General features: G+C 43.9%; 2 protein-coding genes across 2 annotated transcripts in view; both read left to right on the top strand.

Moving 5' to 3' along the window:
• The window catches only part of LOC132997024 (FERM and PDZ domain-containing protein 4-like), a 66315-nt gene extending 46070 nt beyond the window's left edge, over window positions 1-20245 (top strand). The window contains exons 3-16 of the mRNA XM_061067395.1: window positions 581-732; window positions 2127-2229; window positions 3139-3184; window positions 8366-8470; window positions 8733-8840; window positions 9907-10038; window positions 11749-11868; window positions 12347-12483; window positions 12891-13017; window positions 14443-14532; window positions 14664-14846; window positions 14956-15094; window positions 15600-16619; window positions 16953-20245. Coding sequence (XP_060923378.1) covers window positions 581-732; window positions 2127-2229; window positions 3139-3184; window positions 8366-8470; window positions 8733-8840; window positions 9907-10038; window positions 11749-11868; window positions 12347-12483; window positions 12891-13017; window positions 14443-14532; window positions 14664-14846; window positions 14956-15094; window positions 15600-16619; window positions 16953-20245 — 5755 coding nt within the window. The remainder of the gene's footprint in view (window positions 1-580; window positions 733-2126; window positions 2230-3138; window positions 3185-8365; window positions 8471-8732; window positions 8841-9906; window positions 10039-11748; window positions 11869-12346; window positions 12484-12890; window positions 13018-14442; window positions 14533-14663; window positions 14847-14955; window positions 15095-15599; window positions 16620-16952) is intronic.
• Window positions 20246-20257: 12 nt separating this feature from the next.
• On the top strand, window positions 20258-23880 carry LOC132997023 (tubulin alpha-8 chain-like). The gene is made up of 4 exons (XM_061067394.1): window positions 20258-20281; window positions 22308-22530; window positions 22626-22801; window positions 22906-23880. Exons 1-4 carry the CDS (start codon window positions 20258-20260, stop codon window positions 23878-23880), a joined length of 1398 nt encoding a protein of 465 aa, XP_060923377.1.

The following is a 23880-nucleotide window of genomic DNA, read 5'->3' as shown; positions in this document are numbered from 1 at the left end:
CAAATGTCGGTTGCCGTCACATGAAGAGACAGATACATGAGATGCTGCAGAAAAAAATTGGTAAAATAGACTTCCCGATTGTGAATAGGCCCCAGACTAGGGAGGCAAATCATTCCCAGATTTAAAATTCCAGGCATCCCATTAATGCAGGACCTGGCTCTTAAGCGTAAAATGTTGTGCTAATGGCCGAACCCCAGCCAGGACTGTGATTTATGAACAGGTGACGCATCATTCATTCCAAGTTTAATGATATCTACCCAGGTTAAAACAATTTTTGACTGTAGGAATGAAGTCATTGATCGGATTTTAATGTGCAATTTATTCACATTCAGCCCGTACGACAGGTTTGATCTCTGAAACAGTCATTGTGCGTATTACCAGCAACGTGTCCTCTTCTTTCACTATTTGCTGAGTCACTGTCCGTCACTCTGTCTCAGTCGGCACTCGGCAGCCAACAGTCTGAACTGCTCTGTAAGTGAATCAAAGTCCTCTGTATGATGTCCTTGTTTGCCTTATCTCTTTGGCTAAATGGACATTTTGATTTTTACTTACCGGATTCCTCCTTTGCTGTGTTTTCCAGCCAAGTGTCCCAGAGCAGCTCCCTGGAGGAGGTTCACCTGGATGGGGTCCCCCCCGCCCCTCGCCTGGTAGAGATGAGACGGGACCCGGTCCTGGGCTTTGGATTTGTGGCCGGCAGTGAGAAACCAGTGGTGGTCCGCTCTGTCACGCCAGGTGGGTTTCAACCTGTACTCCCTGTTAATCACATATTAGACAGAATAAATAATGAAGCATCATGTTACCTGACATTCACACATGTATTTGTAAGTATGAATAGTACTGTCGGTTATATTCTATATTTTACATAATGGTCCCAAAGATATGTAGTTGTATTTATATTTTCTTGTTGAATTAAAGTCAGTAAAGTAAGAATCTCATATTTCCAATGATCTTAGCATAGTAGCTAGTGATATATATAATTAAACTAATCAATAGGTATACACCATACTCCATCTGGGGCCGGAGTATTCTAGTAACATTCACTGTTCCAAGCTGCCATTTACAAGTGTAGCCTCCCACTTTCTAGAAATGAAGCCAAAATATCCTGAACACATTTACAATGTCGCTTGGGTTTGGGTTTTTAACTGCACAAGCTGGTATTCGGGTCAAATGTGTGGCTCGGGGAGTGTTCGGACGAAAAAGAGAATGCCTGACAGGTTCGGGTAAGGCTCCGTTAGCTTTCACTCGGACTTGGACTGAAAATTGCAGCCCGAGCTGCACTCTATAAGAACTGCATTAGTGTGATAAGAAATTAAATACCTAAAGTGAAAACCATCTTTGTGAAAAATGTATTTGACTTGTACTTTAACTTTTTAGTTTGGTCCACTAACATGGAGGAGGCAGGATTTATGATCTATACTGCAACCAACCACTAGGGAGACGTTTTGACTTTTGTGAGCAGTCATGTCATCAATCTAAATACAATTAAATAAGAAAAACACATTGTGCTAGCTTATTTTCATCTTACTAGGATGGATTCATTAATTCCTCCTTATGATATTATTTGTGCTAATCAGTGCAATCACTTGCTCTAATAACTGTTTAGAGGGAGACCATGCAGACTGTTGCCTCTTCCTGCCTATGATTGAACAAGTGAGTAGTATTGACCCACGTAAGACAGGAAAAAACACAAATTCATGGTTTCCTGGAAGGATTGTTTATTCTTGATGATTGCAAAATGACTGTCAGCTCCAGTGGCTGCACAGACATACACAGTGATTAGGAGCCTCAATAATCAATCAGTGCTGAATCCCAAATAGACGGCTGAACTCGTGAATTTTCTATTCAGAGGGCTGAGCCAGGGAAGGGAGTGTATGTGACACACATATTTCATATGGCAGGAGGCAAACACACAAACAAAGTAGATACGTTTATAAATTATCTGCTTTGCAACACAAAATGCACACGATCGCACACACACGGATTCACACACTGATTCATTCATGGACCGTCGCTGACAGACAGAAACACTGCTGCTTTGATCGAGCAGCAGTTTGATCAACTCCCACTTGTTTGCTTTTATTTATCCATGTGTGTGTGTGTGTGTGCGCGTGCGTGCGTGCGTGTAGGTGGTCCATCGGAGGGGAGGCTGTTGCCAGGCGATGAGATCATCATGATTAACGACGAGCCCGTCAGCTCGGCTCCAAGAGAACGAGTCATCGACCTCGTCAGGTAGCTACAGAAACACGAGGGACGCTGTGTTCTGTCAGAATCAATGACGGCCGTAATAGTTGGGTGTCGGCCTGACCCACAATCCTTCACTGCAGCTTAGTGATACTTACATTTTATAAGGGAAAAAAATTAATTCAAAGGTTCTACCTGGAATTACTTGTTACCAAAGTTGCCTGAGAAAATGGTCATCAGTGAGATTTGTGCTTTTGTGTAATTTAAATGGTATTAATTGTTCAAAGGCATAAATCTCAGAATTTCACCACATGCATGCCAAGATACCTCTTATTTTGGGAGTTACTAATTTGGATCAGTTATATATAAAATAAAGCATTAAAAACATAATGTGGTATGAGGTGATTTATTTCTGCCGTAAGGCTCGATATTACTGCAAATTAAGTTATTTTTCGGTTTTAAAACATTTAATTAGCAGGTTAAGAGCACCCAACTTTCTGTGTTGTCATTATTATCATTCATATCATAGAACTCTGTAAAGCTCCGATGGAGTTTTCGCCCTGATCAGTGACGCTTTCCACTCGTCTGCTCAATGCTCAGTTAACAGCTCGTACACTTCTGCTCATCACACAAACAAAATGCAGGAAGTGTTCATAATTAATAAGCAAAATTGTTTAGCATTGAGCTAATTCAACGCACACAGCTCACCATGACTGAAATCACTTTTCGGTTTGCTGGTCTTTATTTTATTTAATGCAGAAATAATGAGTGGATACGTACGTGTGTGTGGTGGTTGGAACTGTTTCTTCTTGTGAGCTGTGATTGCCAGAGGCTCTCATTTCCGCATCACCGCACCTAATCAAGTTCTTGTTGTTTGTCGCGATTGTCTGATACATTTGTTGCGATTGTCTGATACGTTGTCGACTCAACTCGAGTTGCCGTGTGTTCTTGTTTCAGGAGCTGCAAAGAATCCATCATGTTGACTGTTGTCCAACCATATCCTGTGAGTAGATCCCCTCTTTTTAATGGATTTTTTGAAGAGGCCACATGGATTGTTTCTTATCTATCAATCAATCAATCAAGTTTTATTTGTATAGCCCACATTCACAAATAACAATTCGTCTCATGGGGCTTTAACATTGTGTGACATCCTCTGTCCTTAACCCTCAACAAGAGTAAGGAAAAACTACTAAAAACCCTTTTCACAGGTAAAAATATGTAGAAACCTCAGAGAGAGCCACATGTGAGGGATCCCTCTCTCAGGACGGACAGAAGTGCAATAGATGTCAGGTGTAAGAAAACATCATCAGGATTTTTAGCAGCATCCATTAGGCTAAACATTTTTCAATACTATGTGTCAGGCAGTCCCGCTGCAATCACAGTCTCTGGCCAGCAGCAAGACCACGATCCAGCATCAGGATGGGATCCACTATAATCCACAGTCATTGTCCACCGCCGCCAGTTAGAATCCATTATCAGCTGCCGCCTCGGTCGTGGTCCCTCATCATCCGATGCCAACGCGACAAAGGATCCTCCATTACAACGACGATCAGCTGGCACGATACAGAATCCACCGAACTGGATCCACCATTGCGACCTCCGACACGCGATCCACAATCATAATCCATGGTGCGGCCACAGCTGTGGCCCTGCATCCGCGGGCGCTAAGGCACAGAAACTCCGGGAAAAGGGGTCAAGTTAGTAACATGTACTGATCAGATAAGAATTATCTTGATGTGATAAATATGGAGAAAAGGAAGGAGAAGCAGGAAAGAGAAGCTCCGTGTGTCTTGTGTCATAAATTCCCTGTGCGTCTTAGCATCATCAGGGGTTTTTGCCATTTAATCAAATTTGGAACATCGCACAAATTAGCTCTAACTATAAGCTTTATAAAAAAGGAAGGTTTTGAGTCTACTTTTAAACGAACAGAGCGTGTCTGCCTCCCTAACTGAAAGTGAGAGATTATTCCACAGCAGTGGGGCTTGATGGCTAAAAGCTCTGGCTCCTACTCTACTTTTAGAGACTTTAGGGACAACAAGTAAACCTGAGTTCTGGGATCGGAGTGCTCTAGTAGGTTGATATGGAACTAACATCTCTTTAAGGTAAAGAGGTGCCATATCATTAAGGGCCTTGAAGGTGAGGAGGAGAATTTTAAATTCTATTCTAGATTTAACAGGAAGCCAGTGTAGCGATGCTAATACTGGAGAAATGTGCTCTCTTTTCTTAGTTCTCGTCAGGACACGTGCTGCGGCATTTTGGACCAGCTGCAGAGTCTTTAACGACTTGCTGCTGGAGCCCGATAATAATGAATTACAATAGTCCAGTCTCGATGTAACAAAGGCGTGGACTAGTTTTTCTGCATCTTTTTGCGAAAGGACATGTCTGATTTTTGAGATATTACGCAAGTGGAAAAACGCGGTCCTAGAAATTACTTTTAAGTGACTATTAAAGGACAAATCAGGATCGAAGATCACTCCCAAGTTCCTGACTGTGTCATTGGAAGCAAGGGCAATGTCATCTAGCGCAGCTATATCATTAGATAATGTATCTCTAAGGTGTTTAGGGCCGAGTATTATAACCTCTGTTTTATCTGAGTTTAATAAGAGAAAATTGCGGGTCATCCAGGTTTTTATGTCCTTGAGACATGCTCGAAGTTTAGTTAATTGATTACTTTGATCAGGTTTTATTGACAAATATAACTGGGTGTCATCCGCATAACAGTGAAAATTTACCGAGTGTGTCCTGATAATGTTTCCTATTGGAAGCATATATAATGAAAATAAAATTGGGCCGAGCACAGACCCCTGTGGGACACCATGGTTAACTTTGGTGCGCACCGATGACTCATCATTGATTTGAACGAATTGGGAGCGATCAGCAAAATAAGATTTAAACCAGTTTAAGGCCGTTCCTTTAATGTTAATTAACTGTTTTAGTCTCTCTAATAAAATTTGATGGTCAATTGTGTCGAATGCTGCACTGAGATCTAACAGAACGAGGACAGACACAAGTCCCTGATCTGAAGCTATTAGAAGGTCATTAGTGACTTTTGCCAGGGCTGTCTCTGTGCTATGATTGGTTCTAAACCCAGACTGAAAGTCTTCATATATATTATTTTCCTGGAGAAACTCACACAGCTGATTGGCTACAACTTTTTCTAAGATTTTAGATAGGAAGGGGAGATTAGATATTGGCCTGTAATTTGCTAAAACCTCTGGGTCTAGGGTGGGTTTTTTGAGTAGGGGTTTGATTACAGCTATTTTAAAAGACTGTGGTACATAACCTGATGATAATGACAGATTGATTGTGTTAAGTAACAAATTATCTATTAGGGGCAGAATTTCTTTAAGTAATTTAGTTGGAATCGGATCTAAAATACAGGTTGTTGGTTTAGAACCTGAGACTATTTTGGTAAACTGATCACGGGTGATCAGAGAGAAGCTGTCTAAATAATGGGAAGGATTCTCAGCCGTTTCTGAGATCTCTATTGTTGGGAGGGTATTAGTGCCAATTGAGGGCAGGAGATGATTGATTTTATTTCTAATAGTTAGAATTTTATCATTAAAAAAGGTCATAAAGATATTGCAATTTAGGGATCGAGGAATACTGGGTTCGGTGGAGGTGTGACTCTCTGTCAGCCTGGCTACAGTGCTGAAGAGAAACCTGGGGTTGTTTTTATTCTCTTCTATTAGTTTTGAGTAATAGGCAGCTCTTGCTTTGTGGAGAGCCTTTTTATATTCTGTAACACTACTCTTCCAGTCTAGGAGATTTTCAACACTGTTGCTGGAGCGCCACTTCCTTTCTAATTTTCTTGATATTTGTTTCAACTCATGTGTCTTGGAATTATACCACGGAGCTAATTTACTATGTTTTACACATTTCTTTTTTAGAGGCGCTATTGAGTCTAATGTTAATCGTAATGAGTCTGCAGAGCTATCTACGAGGTGGTCAATCTCAATAGAGCTCGGGTTTTTAAAGAATTTGTTGTTTATGTCGACGGATAATACGGGTTTAAATGTAATCGGAATTATTTCCTTAAATTTAGCTACAGCACTATCAGGTAGACATCTAGAAAATGAGTTTTTTATTAGTGGCATATATTCAGATAGTGAAAAATCGAAGGTTATTAAATTATGGTCTGATAGTACTGGATTGCGCGGAAGTACTGTTAAATGTTCAATTTTGACACCGTATGATAACACAAGGTCAAGTGTGTGGTTACAACAATGAGTAGGTTGATGCACACACTGACTAAAACCAATTGAGTCTAGTATTGAAATAAATGCTACGCTCAGGCTATCTTTATTATTGTCAACATGAATATTAAAGTCACCAACAATAATAATTTTATCTGTCTTTAGGACTAGGTTTGATAAAAACTCAGGGAATTCTGTTAGAAATTCAGTATAAGCCCCAGGAGCACGATAAACTACAGCAAATATGATTGGCTGTTGGTGTTTCCTGGATTGACGTGGAAGATTAAGAACAAGACATTCAAATGAGTTGTAGCTAAGTTTAGGTTTAGGATTAATTGATAGACTGGAGTTAAAAATAGCAGCAACTCCACCTCCTCGCCCGAGTTCCCTGGGAACGTGTGAATTTATATGACTGGGGGGAGTAGATTCATTCAAACTGACATATTCATCAGGATGCAGCCACGTCTCAGTAAGGGACATTACATCTATATTGTAGTCTGAGACTAGTTCATTAACTAAAATAGCCTTTGAGGACAGTGATCTAATGTTTAAAAGACCACATTTGAAAGTCTTAGTTTCCTGTGTTGTTCCAGAGGTTGTGTTAATTTGTATAAGATTATTGTGAGTTCTCGCTCTGTTATTGTTTAATTTAAATAATTGAATCGGACGGTAGACAGAGACAGTCTCTATGCGGTTGGGTGACTGATCCAGAGGGAGCGCAGAGAAGTGATTAGCACTGCAGCTCTGCTTCCTGGTCCCAACTCTGGGTTGTCATGTGATAGACTTAGTAATATTCTTAGATAAGAGAGCTGCTCCATCCCAAGTGGGATGAACGCCGTCTCTCCTAACAAGACCAGGTTTCCTCCAAAAAGTTTGCCAATTATCTATAAAGCCCACACCGTTTATCTATGAGACCCTTATTCACAAAGTGACCATAACGCTGAAATTTGAAATCTGAGACGAGGATTATTTGGTTCTCTTCCTCTTTTTTGTTTATTTTTCCCTATTTATCTTCATTTCACAGATGATACCTAAATATAATTCAGAAAAAGAACGTGATGATAATGAGTAATATCCCCCAGTATGTTGTTATTGCTGTCGTTCATTCATAATCTCACAACCATTATCCTGCAAAATATGTGTTTCTCCATAAAGGACAATGGCTGTCTGCCCTTGTCTCTCCTGCATTTTAAGACAAATCCCATTAAACAGCCCAGTCCAGCAATGAATGTATCCTACTGACATATTTCAAATAACTTTTTATATCTTTTCTTCTCCGTGCCATTGAGCTCCAGTGCCGTCCAACAACTATTAAACACACCGGTGGCGGTAGACATGTTTAGAGTGTTCTGTTATGTCCCATGATACTCATTAGCAGATTGAGCTTGCCAGGCAGCAGTCGTTTCCAAGGTCAGGAAGTTGTAGGAGATCATGTGACTTGATCGGATCGAAAGAATCGGCATGGCACAACCACAAATTGGACCTTGAAGTGGGTGTGTCAACTGTTGTCAAGTGAATTGTAGTTTGTTGGCAATCCAATCAATAGGGAGCCTTAGTGTAAATACTGTTAATCTAATTGCTAAATAATTCGAGATGACGTGTCACTTTTTTGGTTCTGATTGTTTCACACCAGTCTTTTCCTTTAGAGGGGAAGAAACAATGACTCTGCATTCCTCCATCTAAATGAATTCATCCTGCATCATGCATGCAAATACAATAAAATATGATATATTTAATTATATTGTTCACACCCTGTTTGCTTTTCGTCTATGTCAGGAAATTCAAGTTGATGTCTTCATCAATTTTAAATGTTTCCATGTCGACTTAATGTGCCGGAACCAGTTTTCTTTCCTCTTGATTTGACCGTGTGTTTATGCTTCTCTTTATCTCTCCCCCTCCATCTGTCTGTCTCTTTCTTCCTCTCGCTCTCTCTCTCTCTCTCTCTCTCTCTCTCTCTACGTCTCTCTTTTTGGACGGACGCCTCCTAGTCCCCTAAATCAGCGTTCATCAGTGCAGCCAAAAAAGCCATGCTCAAGTCCAATCCGGTCAAAGTGCGCTTTGCAGAGGAGGTCATTATAAACGGCCAGGTTCCAGTCAGTACCACACACTCACACACACACACACACGCACTCTTATGTATGACCTATATAGAGGATGCCAGATGGTGGCAACTTACCACATAAGTCAGACAATTCAATGCAGCGTATAGATGATTTCAATTGTAAAATGGTGTTGCAACATGACACTTTTCTGATTATTGCAATTTGTTTCAGGCATTAAACACTTCACCTGTTTTCTGTTCTCGTGACCATTAACGCTCAGGATGAAAAGACCGATCACTTTCCTCCTCCGCAGAACCTGGTGAAGGACAATTCTCTTCTGTTCATGCCAAATGTCCTGAAGGTCTACCTGGAGAACGGGCAGACAAAGTCTTTTCGCTTTGACAGCAGTACCTCGATCAAGGTTTGTGTGTCTGTGGATATGTGTGTCTGTGTGTGTGTGTGCTCCACCCCTTAAGGCACGCTCAAGAAAATTAGCAGTCGCTGCAGTATCTATGATTACAAAGAGAGAAATTCATTTGGAATGCAAATTAGCGTCTGTCTTGATACACACCGCACGGACCATGAAATTCAATCACTTCTCGAGTTCCATTTGTTCGAGCACCTCGTTCAAGCAGAGCATGCTCTCGTTTTTATTGGGGAAATGCAAACTTCATTTTCTTCATAAAGTTAAAGAGGTAAAAAAAAATGCTGAAAACTGGCCCAGGGGGCTGAGGCGGCACAGAATCACAATTTCTGCCACAGAGGGCTCTTCTGAAGTGGAGGAATCATCCCCTCAAGAATCCCCTGAAGTGGGCTGTAGTGTGGTGGAGGACCACGAGCAGGATCAGTTCAAGATGCTGCCTCCAAACCCTGTTGCATCCAAAGCCGGAGCTCTCGTAGCCGAGGCGATGCAAGTGCAAGAAGGATTGGAGGCTGTCTCAAGATATTTGTTGTTCTTAAATCTAAAATTTCCAACAAATCAAAAGTGATACACAGCCCCTCCCTGGTTATGTCAACAGATACATCACCTGCCTCCAGATCAGCCAAATTCAATTGCAAAAGCCGAGTTTCAACCAGGAGAAGGCAGTTGCTATGCAGAACGTTTTTTGAATTCAAACATGTTGCTGCTAAATATCTGTAAACTTTGGTTTTCTGCTGAAAAAAGTATAATGTAAGTGATCAAAAGACTGGCAGGTCTGTTACTCGCTGAAGAATTTGACTAAAAGTCATGTTCTGCCTTGTTTTGTTCGACTAGCATTATTTCCTCTTGGTAAAAAAAATGTCAACACTACAACTGTTTTTATGAATGTTTTTGTCTCTCTCTCTCTCTCTCTCTCTCTCTCTCTCTCTCTCTCTCTCTCTCTCTCTCTCTCTCTCTCTCTCTCTCTCTCTCTCTCTCTCTCTCTCTCTCTCTCTCTCTCTCTCTCTCTCTCTCTCTCTCTCTCTCTCTCTCTCTCTCTCTCTCTCTCTCTCTCTCTCTCTCTCAGGATGTGATCCTGACCCTGCAGGAGAAGCTGTCCATCAAATGCATTGAGCACTTCTCCCTCATGTTTGAGCAGAGGGTGGAGGGATCTGGCAGCAAACTGCTGCTCCTGCACGAACAGGAGATGCTTACTCAGGTACGGGATGTTTTCCTTCTCCTTTCACTTTCTTTGTCCCCTTCTCTGTCGGACACACACACTCAGATACACACATAAACTTGCACACACACACACACACACAAACATACATCAGTATTCAAGCAGCACATGGACCTCGGTGTCAATTTATCAGCCCTGGAACAGCAGGGGCGACAGCTCACATTACACCTACCCTCCCTCACACACACACACACACACACACACACATTCATCCACAGTGCCCGCTACATTCTAATGAGGTTGCGCTATCACAAGAGGACAATTTTAATATTCATACCACTCAGTTCAAGCTCTGCATGTGCCACACACACATACACACACGCACACACAATGGCAGATTAATGTTTCAGACTCATTCTTCTCCGACATGTTTGATAAAACATACGCTACACCGTAAAGCACCTGAGTGTCAGACTCTGTGACAGGTTGGTATAATATGATGCCGTAACAATGACAACATTGAGCCATATAAATCCAGTGTGAATCCCACCCCTACTGTCAGAGAGAGGTTGAAACAAATCATCCAGGCCTGTATTTCGATGAGGGGTCACTCAGAAGTTTATTGGATTGAAGGGGACAGTAGGTCATAAGGTTGGACACCAGTGAATTAAACTACTGCTCCCTTTTGTCTCACTTTCACTTTATTATGTTGCTATATGACGATGGATTGGTAGTAAATCTCTTATATACGATGTTCTCCTGTGCTTTTAGTACTTTTACTTTGGTATCTGTGTTTACTATAATAAATGTGTTACTATAGAATGGCAGTCAGCTCCAAGGCCTAACAATCTTAGCTCTTATATTAGAAAAATTAAACAGGAAGTCATCGATCTTGGCACTAAAAACCTGTTTCTTTCATCAGGATCCTCATAAAAATAGTAATAATAATAATAACTTTGATTGATATAGCGCCTTTCAAGGTACCCAACGCTGCTTTTAAGAGTTAGAAAACATTGGGACATAAAAAAAAATAGTAGAATTTCCAGCGAGTGATAAAGTAACTGAAGGTCAAAGCCTTTTGTTTTAAGGGAATCTTTTAAAGTTTCTCAGGTAGTCGGTGAGTCGACTGTATCTGAGGGCCGCAGGGTAAGAGACGGAGTGCCGGGGGGGGGGGGAGGTCAGACAGGTTCTGGGGAGCCAGAGCATGGAGGGATTTGTAGCTTAGGAGGAAGTTATTATTTAAGGAACTGACAAAAATGCCACAGAAAGTCATACATAAAACTTCCTTTGCCCAGGGCTGCACCACAATTCAATGGGCTCTTCCCTGACAACACCATGCACCATCCAGCCCCTAACTTTGGTGCACCTGAACCCTACACTTCGATAATGCCACTCCGTATTATCCAGCCCTATCTGCCTAGTAAATACCTCCACCGTCCATTTATCTACAATTACTAGTAATACTATTACCGATCCATGACACCTACTAACACTCCTAATACTGCTACTTCTTGCACTGAGCCAATGTTAATCTCACGGCTCTTACACCTAATCCTGCTAATGCTTCTATTACTACCGGTACCACTATGGCCACTGCTACCGTACCTACTGCTTTTAATACTACGAATATTATTTATGTTGCTGCATGCACCCTATTCGAAGAGTAAACACAATGCACTTGAATTATTTTTATTGGTTTATACAAAGTACTAAAGTGGTTTTCGCTCTCTACAACCTCTGCGACCCCAGGTGACCCAGAGGTACGGCTCTGACAAGATGAAGTGTTTCTTCAGGATCAGCTTCGTGCCGCGGGACCCCGTGGAGCTGCTCCGGAGAGACGCCGTGGCGTTTGAATACCTCTATGTGCAGGTGAGCCTTAAAGCTACTTATGATTATTACAGTGATTTATTGTGCCAATAAAAATCCTGTTTTAGTCGGGTAACTCATCTTTGAGAGGGGTGCAGTTTGCAGCTGATTTTTGATGATATATAATGAACTGAATGAACCCTTTCAAGACAAACCCTCATTTGCAAATAAAGTACTAAAATAAACCCACTCCTGCCTTGGTGAAAAATAATAAATGACTACCCCATAAGATTCTTTGATAATTAGTCGAGTGAAACTGCTTGAGAGAAGGAAAGCTGATCATCTCTTCTTGACTCGTGCTTCTAAGTCCTTCATCAGGGAGTGGACCCTGTTTCTCTTTGAAGGAATCTCAAACCGCAAACGTTAAGAACTTACTTGGTGGGGATTCATTGTTGCTCTAAAGAAACACGATATACAGGCTACAGATACAGATAGACAGGATATGTTGGGCTCTCGTGTGACTATTTCTGCTTCTCTGTAGTGTTGTAACGACGTGGTCTTGGAGCGGTTCGGCCCCGAGCTGAAGTACGACGCCGCGCTGCGATTGGCTGCACTGCAGATGTACATCCTCACCATGACGACCAGACAGAGCCAGAAGGTCTCCCTCAAATACATCCAGTAAGTGTGTGTGAATTAAGTGGCGGTATGTGTAGCCACTAACATGATGTGTGATTTTGCACAGCCTGGAGCTTATCAGAAGATTATCAGAGAAATATTCATCGTTGTTTTTAGTTCGTTGCAGTTTAAATATCGAAAAGAAATTGTGGATCTAAAATAAAATGTGTGACAATCACAAATTAATATTCTGTTCTCAATAATATCACCCTGGCTATTTTCAGTGGTTCTATTCCATGCGTCCACTTTCCAAAGAGCAGTTTTCTTCCTGAGAGTTAAACTCAGAGTTCTGTTCCAGTACTGACAGCTTTAAGAGAGTAAACACATCACTTCTAGCCTTTGACTGCGAGTGCTTGTCCCGGGCGCAGTGGAAGAGTCACTTTAAACGTAAATCGATCTCCTCGTAACAGAAAGGAATGGGGTCTGCCGGTGTTCCTGCCTCCTGCCGTGCTGTCCACCATGAAGGAGAAAAACATCAGGAAGGCCCTGACACACATCCTCAAAACCAACCAGAACCTCGTGCCTCCAGGGAAAAAAGTAAGAATGGCTCTTTTGTCTTTCTTTGCCCTTGTTGATAAACCTTCTGACCCACACACATTTGTTTTCTGATGCAATACCTCATAATAGCATCGCTGCCTCGCTCAACCTTGTCTGGGTTCCCACCCATGTCATCCTATGACCCATGAGTCAAGACAGACCTTGGATGATAATGCAAATAGCGAGCAAGGTTCATTTCCCCCCCGTGTGCTCGATCAGGTGCCACCAACCAAGTTTCACTTGAAAAATCTGATTGTTCAAAGCAAAACATATTAAAATAGGCCAAACTCCCCCGTGAATGATTCCAATGAAAATTTTAATAATTGAAAATGATGCTGATATGTGTCTGAACTTTCTGTCCCCGTCGTGCTTTCACCATGACAAACATTACAAGATTAAATCCTCAAAGTTATTTATTAGATATGATGTCTTTGAGAAATTAAACAGCCACTGAAACAGATTGTTTGGACAGCATCACTCATCAGTAGGCAAATTAGAACTGCTCTATGTCAAAGCCCATCATCCTTTGTGCAGCTTCATGCAGCGGATGATGGGATGTAGCTGAGGGTAAACATGCTTGAACTCCATTGGATTGTATGTTAATATACGTGTGTAGTAAAACGCCAGTCAAACCTGAAAGATATTGATCTCTTCCCTCAAAGGCCGAGCAGCAAGAACGTGCAGTTTAATCATTTGTATTCACAGTGGCGGCTGATATCTGGTCTATTCATTAGGGAGGAATACGGCCGAGCTGCACCGATGAACTCAACGTTGCCGCCCCTCCAAATCAGCTTTCTCATTACGCTCTTCAAGTTATTGCTTCGGCCCTCATCAGATCAGGCCGCTCGCTCGGTTTTGTGGAAGGGCCGAGGACTGAGCGAGAATTTCATAGCTGCAACATTATGTTTTAATGGGGGATGTCTGATTTAACAAGGCGAGGTCAGACACCGCCATTAGCCTTTTGTTTTTGAGACAGGTAGTGAGGTAAAATATCAGTGGATTATACTGTAGACCAGGTGTATTCTCAAATTTAGGGGACATTAGGGGACTATAAAGCAAATATAATGTGCAATATAAGTCTCATGAATATTCTAAATGGTTATAAAGTCATTGTCACTGCTTTTGCATTGAGCGTGTGGATATATACCTTATACATGAAGCTTGAGAGGCACTTTTGGTTCTTTCATGTTTGATTTTTAAAAATCGTTGAGGCAAGCAAAGCCATAAAGAGTTCTGCGGTGGAGAAGCTCTTCAGAATTTGATCAGATTTAATTTATATGATGGGATGTAATGGAAAATCAGTGGTCCAGATCAGAATGGCTTGAGAAATATGTCACATCCTGACATTAGAAGACAAATGCTTCTGTGGGGTTTGAAGTGATTCCATTTCCAATGCTTACTAATGCAATTCTCTCCTCTCTGCAGCTGACTGCTTTGCAGGCCAAGGTGCATTACCTGAGGTACCTCAGTGAACTCAGACTCTACGGAGGGAGGGAGTTCAAATCAATACTTTTGGTAAGGCCATTAGTTTTAGAAATGATGAAGGTCTGAGGAGAAACTTGTGTTTGGTCGAACTCGCTGCTGAAACCTTTTCAGCATGGAGGCTGATTATAGGTGTCTAATGCGCACACATTTACTTTCTGTAGCAAGGCGAGAAACAGACAGAAGTGATGCTGCTAGTGGGCCCACGGTACGGCATCAGTCATGTTATCAACACCCGCACCAACCTGGTGGCCCTGCTGGCCGACTTCAGCCACGTCAACCGCATCGAGATCCTCACCGAGGACGATGTCAACGTCCGCCTGGAGCTGCACGTTCTGGACGTCAGGGTGAGTTTCTTTCTGGACCAGCAAACATCATTTAGTCTGACACCATTTTTAGCATTTGTTGATTTTCCTCTTTCTTTCTTCTTTCCTCTTCTTCTTTTCTTTTTTACAGCCCATCACACTCATCATGGAGTCGAGTGATGCAATGAACCTGGCCTGCCTAACAGCAGGCTACTACCGCCTCCTAGTGGACTCAAGGAGATCTATCTTCAGCATGGCCCACTGCAACCACACAGGAGGGGATGACAACAGTGAGTGGTTATTAACTATGTAACATATAATAATAAACTGATCCCTTAAAAAAAAAGTAATAGATACAAAAATACTATTTCTAAATATTATTCATTATTCTAAAATTATTATATTAATATGCTTCATATTTTTCAATTAAACAGCTTGGGGAGAGGTCTTGCAATAACATTAAAATTGAAAAATAGACCAATTTGTTAGGTATTTTTTTAAGTTTACTTTAAGTATTTAAATCTTATATTCAAAACATTTTCCCTGGGGTGAGAATATATTTATTATAAGTTTCATGGCAGAACACTCCATAATAAGCTCTATTTTGAAAGAGAGCAACTCAAGGCTATATTGAGATGCTTGAAAAATGTATGTTTCTACAGTGCAGCACAAAACCTCACAGTCTTGAAGAAGAGCTCTCAAAAGTCTTGCGAAGAGAAAATCCTTTAAACTTTAATCATCATCAAATATAAAAGACATAAAGTATTGAAAACCCTGTGTTGCTGCTGTGTGCAGGTCAGGATCGTGTGCTGGAGTGGCCGTACAGCACATCTCTGGGGGGAAATGAGACATCCCCCGGCCAGGGAGAGGTCTACAACCGGGACTCTGAGTATCCAGACAACGGGCAGAGAGAAAACAGCATCTCCCCGTACTTCCACGAACCCCAAAACCCAGAAAGAGACCCCGGGACACGGAGAAGTCCATTGCCCCCTCCTCTTCCCCCCGCTACCAGACACAAACCTCAAGACTCACCTCGGAGTGCCAAAGTGTCGTTTATATTCGGGGGGGACCAGCCCTTGAACAAGTCTAAGAACCTGGGCTACGAGAGACTGTTGGAGAGCCCCGAGGTACCGGAGCACCGGCCGCTCTACTTGCACAACAACACAGACTTTCGGTCACAGGACACGGTGCCGTTTCAGTTCAGTGGTCTGACACATGTCTATAGTAACATTATAAGTGAGCAAGGTGGCGAGGAGCCGCTGCTGAGAGACCTGTTCTATCGGGACACGACGGACGACGCAGAGGATGACGACGATGCCTCCTGCGAGGAAGACTCCACCGGGGGGACACCTGTGGGTGATGGCAGAGGACTGGGCGATGAAAACTGCAGCAACCAAGGAGGAGGGCTCGCCACGGCGGCGGGGAAATCCACCTTCCTCACGCTTTCTGGTTCTACAGATGACATCATCGACCTGACGTCGCTCCCCCCTCCCGAGGGAGACGGCAGTGTCGACGAGGATGAGGACGACACGCTGCTGCAGACGCTCAACCTCGCAATCGCCGCCCCACCGCAGGGTTTTCGGGACAGTTCCGATGAGGATGCGGCACCCGAGGGGAGGCCGCTAAGCACACAGGAAAACGACGATATCCCGGTATCTTTAATTGACGCCGTTCCAACACATGGAGAGGGGGAAAGTTCCAGGGGAGGGGAGACGAGGCTGGAGGATGCGGTTGTGAATACTCTGCAGGCACTGGAGGCTCTGTCTGTCTCTGAGCAGAGGCCCCCCCCGCCACCACCCATCAGAAACCACCCAGGTTGGTGTTTTATCACAATCATTTTGGTTTTCACACCTTTATACTCAACCTAACCTACGCCAAATAAATCCAATGTCCCAGTGAAAAAAGTTTGGATCTGTCTTGATGATGAATTAATCCACAAAAAGTTTTAGTTTCTTTCTTTTTTTTCAATTTTTTTGCTTCTCTAATTCACTGTGACATTTTGCGCCTTTTAAGTTAGAAAAGTAAAAAAAACACATTCATGAAAACTATTTCTATAATGTGCCTTCTCCTTAATTGCAAATTTGAATTAACATTGTTCAATTTTCTGTTGATTGACCACATATCTATATATGTTTTCTTATATTTTAGGTGTTTACGCATCTCGAGGCTTCAGCCCAGGGTCTTCCTCAGATTCTGGAAATGAGACCAACTCCTCAGAGATGACAGAAATCTCCGAGCTGGCAGCTTCTCACAGGCTCAGTGAGAGTCACATGCGTCTCCTTGTGGCCACAAGGGAGGGATACCAACCTTTACTCGAGGAGAAAACCGAATTCCCCGTCTCACCCAGGACAGGAGGAACATTGCCGAAGAAAACCGTCAGTCCATCAAGGCACCTTCAGCCTCCAGCAGTTCCTCCAAGACGGAGCCCCCATTTGGACACTGCATCATCAGGGCCAGACACCTTGGTGGTGAGGTCCCAGACTAACCTCTCGGCCACTCTGCAGCGCCCAAGCTCCACCACACCCGGAGGGAAGCATCACAAGAAGTCGGCAGACTCCAGTGGGAAGTATAACACCTTCAGCACAAGGGAAGGGCATCGAGGCGAGAGTGGTGGCAGTCGCAACCATCTCAACTTTGACCAGCGCACTTCATTCTGCGAGAGAGGGGAAAGTCAAGGACGACAAAATTCTTTTGTGGAAGAAAGTTCTGGAGCAAGCAGCCTCCTCCGTGACCATTCCAGAATTCCACGCCCTCCTTCCTCTGCCACAGATCGCCTCTTAGATGGTGTCAACATGGGGGACTGTGGTACAGACAATGGAGCTGCGACTGTTGAACAAGATGAACACCTCGTTGTAGCATCATTGATTTCTCCAACCAAAAACTCCAGATCAGGGGGGTCTATCCAGGGATCTGACATACAAAGCGACCATCAACCGATTTCTAGACAGCAGAGTGTTGCACGGTTGTGCGAGTACCACCTGGCGAAAAGGATTTCAAGTTTGCAAGGAGAAGCTCACAGTTCACTGCAGGGTTCTCTGTGCTCATCACTGGACGCTGGTGGCAGCACGAACAGCAGTGCCTGCGCCACCCCAACTGACTCACCGCTTGGCCCTGGTGCGGCTGAATCCAAACACCACCATTTGCAAAGGCACCCACTTTCCAGTTCCTCGTCGTCATTACTCAGGGTGCTGAACTATGAAGATAGCAAACACAACAACCCTGCTCAGGGCGCGCAGGGAAAAGACCTCCACCCTCATGCAGACCCCGCCCTCCTTCGGAAAATGCTACCAAATATTCACCCCCCTGGCGCTGGGGCCGAACAGGCCCGACCTTCCTCAGCCACACCATCAAAGCATAAAGAGACCACAGGTACTGGAAACAAGAAGTCCCACAATGATCTGCATGCAAAACAACAGGCCAGTTTTAAGGGGATGAACCAGAAGGAAGGCAGCGAGGCCTACAGACAACTGATTAACTATCTAACAGTCAGCCAGATGCATCAGGGAGGGAAGCTGCACAGTGCAGGCATGGGTGGGGCAGTGAAAAAGGACACCAGGCGCTTTATCACTAGCAACCCTCAGCTTGTGGAAATGGTAAAGAACAGGAGCAACACCATTGCTCGCTGCCCATGTATGCCTTCCTCCATATCATCCCCATTCCTAAACCCCAATGTAGCAACCCCTAACGCGGCCACCATGCAACTGGCAAATAAGAATCTGCGCTCATATAATTCAGCCACACTTCCTGCCAAACTCAAGAGGAGTCCGGAAATCCATGCTCACAGGCTGCATGACGGTCTGGAGTTCGGGCCAGCTAATGCTGAGAGGAGAAGCTCCTTTTCTGGCCTGGAGTGTGAGTTAGAGCGGAGTGAAATGGACCCAGAGTACTTCATGTCGCTGTATAAGTCTGAGGGTTGTATCAACCAGGATGGGGGGTTCATCCCAGGTGGAAACCACAATGGTGGGGGGACAAGTACCCGTCCCCCGCCTCGATCAAGAAGCCAACCCGGTGGTAACACAGAGGACTGGTTCAAAACAGACCCGAGGGCTAAACACGCTGTCCGTCAGTCTCCTCATCCTCGTCCAGACCTCAATACTGTGTCCCTAGGAAGGGGAGACCACCCATCAGCTTTTATCAGGCAGGCATCTGCTAGCCGGTCTTGCATTACATCTCCAGCTCCCAACCTACAATCTCCACCTCCTCCGCCGCCGCCACCTCCGCTTCCTCCTTCATCTTTACCCATGCAAGCCAGCGCTAGCTCCGGCAATTCAGGATTCACACAAGATTCCATCCATTCGCTCCAGTCCCGGCAGAGTCAGAACCACATTCAGGCCCTATCTGCACCCCTCCCTCAGACAGATACCTTCAGTAATAGCCTGCAAAGGGGCCGGGAACTCAAACGCAGCACAAGTAATGTCACTTGCAACTCTGGGAGTGTGGAGGTCCTGTTTGAAAAGCCCACCCGCAGCCGCAGTCAGCAGCCCTTGTTGCCGTCTGTGCCCCAGCAAGGTGAGACCAAAGTCCAGAGGAGGCCAACGAGGAAGCGGCTCTCCAAGAGCTATTCCCAAGGTTCTGTATCTTCCCACACCACCTGCTGGTCTACAGGCAGCAGGATAGACAGTAGACGGGCATCTGTGGCATTTCCTTTGCAGAAAGACGCTAAACACATGAAGGGCTCTCAGAAACTGGACACCAGCCCCTGGAGATGCAACGGGCCTTTTAGCTACTGTTTCTTCAAACGTAAGAGTGAGGGTGAGGAGGATGAGATCGAGTGGGAGAGGCCAAGACGAAGCCATAATATGGAGCACGACATTGCCGCTGCAGCAGCCATATTCCCATGTGGCTCAGCCTTGGATGCAGCTGGGGAGCAGCTTTACGGAGAAGTCCTGAATAACATGAGCTTCAGTGACCGCCTTGCGCGGATCAACGCACTTAAGGACCGCATGTACGGCTTCCCATCCGGCTTTACCGATGTCCGCCGCGACGCCAGCGAGCTCATCGCTCTGGTGAGATCCAGTGTGGGTCGCTGCGACCGCGGGCCCCAGATGCCCATGCAGGATGTGTCCCAGTTCAAGCAGCTCCTCTCGGTCGAGTCAAAAGAATTAGGCCGGGCCTGCCGGAGGATGGCGCAGGCCCACAGCAGTCCTGAGGAGATGCTGCTCGCTGTGACTTGTAGCTTCCAGGTGCTTTGCTGCCTCTGCGAAGCCTGCTTGTGTCTGGTGAGGGGGCTTAGAGCCTCGGCCGCGCACCAGCAGAGAGAAGTCGTGGCAAAGGTTGATGAGGTTGTTATGAACTACATCTGTTTGCTCAAAGCGGCTGAGACCGCCACCGTGGGAGCACCAGGGGAGCACAGCGTGAAAGCCCTGGTCCGCCACTCCAGTACTATGTCGGCCATCGCTAACGCACTCACCCGCTCCCTTAAAACGCTGCTTAGCAAGTAGAGGCTACTCCTTATGCTTTATAGTGTGGCCTACACAGTCAGTAGAAGTCTGTCTTTAAGCATCTTGTTATTTCTGAAGAAAGAGTTGTATTTTTCATACTAGCTCTGACAAAGTTTCCATATCAAAATCAATAGTGCGCTGCTGTTAGATGAACCATTGAGGTGACGAAACTGAAAGATGCTGAAAGGCAGTCTGATCTGACTGCACTTGCTTTTTCTGATGACAATATTGTAATGTATATTCACAAAGCCATACTGTCACAGATCTTTGTAATAAGAAATGTACCTAATAGATTCCCTTTTACCTGTGCATTATGTAAGTTATTTAAAAAAATACATGTTTATAATGTACATAAATACAACTAAATTATATTATTTGCTGTAGCAGTTTCAAGAGGCCATTAAGTACTCAGCTTGATTAGCTATAATATTGTACAGGGCTGGGGTGAGTTCACTTTCAGTTCTATCAAAGTGCAGTTTTACTATAGATATTTATAATTGTACCTACAATACTTTACCTGTAGAAATCTCAATGAATATGTGCCACTGATAAATCCAGTGGGGACATTTTTGCTGTTATTTTATTCACATGCTATGTGTAAATGCAAAATTTATGGATGTAAAAGTTAAATAAACTTTTTTTTGCTAGATAAGAGGAGTAATTGTTGGACATGTGACAATACAGGGATAATAAAGTTGCACTGCATTTAATTTATATTTTATCACCTAGATTATTTTCAGAATAGAATAATAAACAGCAAATAATATCCCCCCAGATACATATACACACATATATATATAATGATTTAATAAGATTATATTATATTAACATTTTTGAATTGTTGAATCAGATTGATGTTAATTCTATCTAATTATTTTTTATTTTTTGTGCTTTATTTTCTGTTGTGGAATAATCTTTGTGCTTAAATGATGTATTATTCCACACCATGTATCAAGGTGCAGTTGTCTGTTGACAAGAAATTCAATTATTTATTTCCAGTAATCTGCCAACCTATTAAAACACATTTTACAGATATTTTTGTACGTCTCTCATGATGTTTCTTTTGGTTCAAATTCTTTATTGTAAATCCCGATTAGCCTTGTTATATTCTATAATATCACGGTATCTCAGAACATAAATGTAAATGTGAAGTATCAAGAGTAACAAGAGATACATTACCAAATGGGGAAGAAGAAGTGTGATACTTAAAGGTTCAGTGTGTACGATTAATGTGAAAGGCATCTATTGGTCAAAATTGAATATAAAAATAATCCTAGTGATGTTCTCAGTCGGTGTTTCTTCTAAATTGTATGAATTATAGAAGAATCAGCCCTTTATATTTAAATGCTTTAAATTTACATAGGGAGCGGGTCCTCTCTACAGAGACTGCCATGTTTTTTACAGTTGCCCAACCTGGAGAAACTAAACAGCTTTTGAGTTGTTCTGACAACTGAGGGCTACCAAAGGTTCTCTGTCATGTTTGTAAGACAATCAGACAAATGTGTACAACCAAAGAAGTCATTTTTTTGGTTTATTGAACCAACTTGAAGGTGCATTGCTGTCATCTGCTGCTGTACTTCTCTTCCGCTTTTCATTACCTCCTTACTTAAATAATAAAAAACATTTTAAAAAGCAGGTCGATGCAAGTATTGCGTGGGGATCAAAGTAATAATAGTGGCTTAAAGGGGTGTGGAACGCATATGGAATGTAGGGGACTACCTTTGATCTAAAAGTAAATAATAGTAAATAATCAGATGTCCTGTAAACACAGTCCTATTTAAACCTACACTACAAAGTATTTTACTAGGGGAAAAGAGGACTCTACAACATGTTGAGTAGACCCAGCTATCAATTGGCAAACAGCAAAAGACGACAGAACAAGGAACAAAACACCTTTAAAAAATGGTGAGTTTTTCAGTTAAACTGTCTCTGAGGAGGAGTTGATGTGGGATCTGGCTCAATGAGCTCCCTACAGAGGAAGAAATGTACAATGTCATTTAACATACACAGTAACAGGGATTAAGCTGGGGACTGACCTTTGATTGCTTTTTGGTTTCTACAGCGAGAATGTATCTCCATTCATATTGGCCAGGCCGGCGCACAGATTGGAAATGCATGTTGGGAGCTCTACTGTTTGGAGCAAGGCATCCAGCCGGACGGTCGGATGCTCAAGAACCCGAAGGCTTTAGGCATAGATGACTCCTTCAACACCTTCTTCAATGAGACTGGAGCTGGAAAACATGTTCCCAGAACAATTTTTGTCGACCTGGAGCCAACAGTCATTGGTAAACAACCTCTTCATCTTTTTTCTGTCAATCAACTAAGTTTCTTTAAATCTCAATAACTAGAGATGACTGTTGAATATCTGATAACTGAACAAAACTGAAAGTTTCTGGTTGCTCCCCAGACGAAGTGCGAACTGGAACCTATCGCAAGCTCTACCACCCCGAGCAGCTGATCTCGGGTAAGGAGTGTGCAGCCAATAACTACGCTCGTGGTCGCTACACTACTGGACAAGCTTTAATCGAACAGGTTTTGGATAGGATTCGTAAACTGGTAAGCTCATCTTCTCATGTGTTAGATGTGCAGATGTTCCACTTGAGAAAGCACATTGATTCGAGGGACAACACAACATTTTTACCATCCATGTTTCCCTTCAGGCTGACCAGTGCACAGGGCTCCAGGGTTTCTTAATCTATCGCTCCTTTGGAGGAGGAACTGGCTCAGGCTTCACCTCTCTGCTGATGGAGCGTCTCTCTGAAGACTACGGCAAAAGGTCCAAGCTGGAGTTTTCCATCTACCCATCTCCTCATTTGTCCACAGCTGTGGTGGAACCCTACAACTCCATCCTGACCACCCACACCACCCTGGAGCACTCCAATTGCACATTTCTGGTGGACAACGAGGCCATCTATGACATCTGCTCCAGGAACCTTGACATTGAGCGCCCCTTCTACACCAGCCTCAACAGGCTTATAGGACAGGTTTCGTCTTCCATCACCGCCTCCCTGCGCTTCGACGGTTCCCTGAATGTCGATCTGATCGAGTTCCAGACCAACCTGGTGCCCTACCCTCGTATCCACTTCCCTCTGGCCAGCTATGCCCCAGTTGTCTCTGCAGAGAAGGCCTATCACGAGCAGCTCTCTGTGGCTGACATCACAAGCGCCTGCTTCGAGCCAACCAATCAGATGGTGAAATGCGACCCTCGTCACGGCAAGTACATGGCCTGCTGCCTCCTGTACCGTGGAGACGTGGTGCCCAAAGATGTCAGCTCTGCCATCAACACCATCAAGAAGAAACGCACCGTCCAGTTTGTGGACTGGTGTCCCACAGGCTTCAAGGTGGGCATCAATCACCAGCCCCCCACGGCGGTTCCTGGTGGAGACCTGGCCAAAGTGCAGAGGGCCGTGTGCATGCTGGGCAACACAACTGCCATCGCAGAGGCCTGGGCTCGACTGAACCACAAGTTTGACCTCATGTACGCCAAGAGGGCCTTCGTCCACTGGTACGTCGGAGAGGGCATGGAGGAGGGAGAGTTCACGGAGGCCAGGGAGGACATGGCCGCCCTGGAGAAGGATTATGAAGAGGTTGGAGCCAGCAGTGTTGTCGAGGAGGAGGAAGGCGAAGAGTATTAG

The sequence above is a fragment of the Limanda limanda genome, chromosome 23 (genome assembly GCF_963576545.1).
Source record: "Limanda limanda chromosome 23, fLimLim1.1, whole genome shotgun sequence".
NCBI classification, from domain to species: Eukaryota; Metazoa; Chordata; class Actinopteri; order Pleuronectiformes; family Pleuronectidae; genus Limanda; species Limanda limanda.
Note: the sequence above shows the minus strand (reverse complement) of the source record. Positions and strands in the feature narration are given on the sequence as shown.

Excerpts from the sequence above, each read along its gene's own strand:
- LOC132997023 (XM_061067394.1), top strand. The coding sequence starts at position 20,258 with ATGCTTTATAGTGTGGCCTACACA. Across the intron at positions 22,531-22,625 it reads CCTGGAGCCAACAGTCATTG|AACTGAAAGTTTCTGGTTGC; the intron begins GTAAACAACCTC and ends ATAACTGAACAA. Across the intron at positions 22,802-22,905 it reads TGGATAGGATTCGTAAACTG|GCTGACCAGTGCACAGGGCT; the intron begins GTAAGCTCATCT and ends GTTTCCCTTCAG.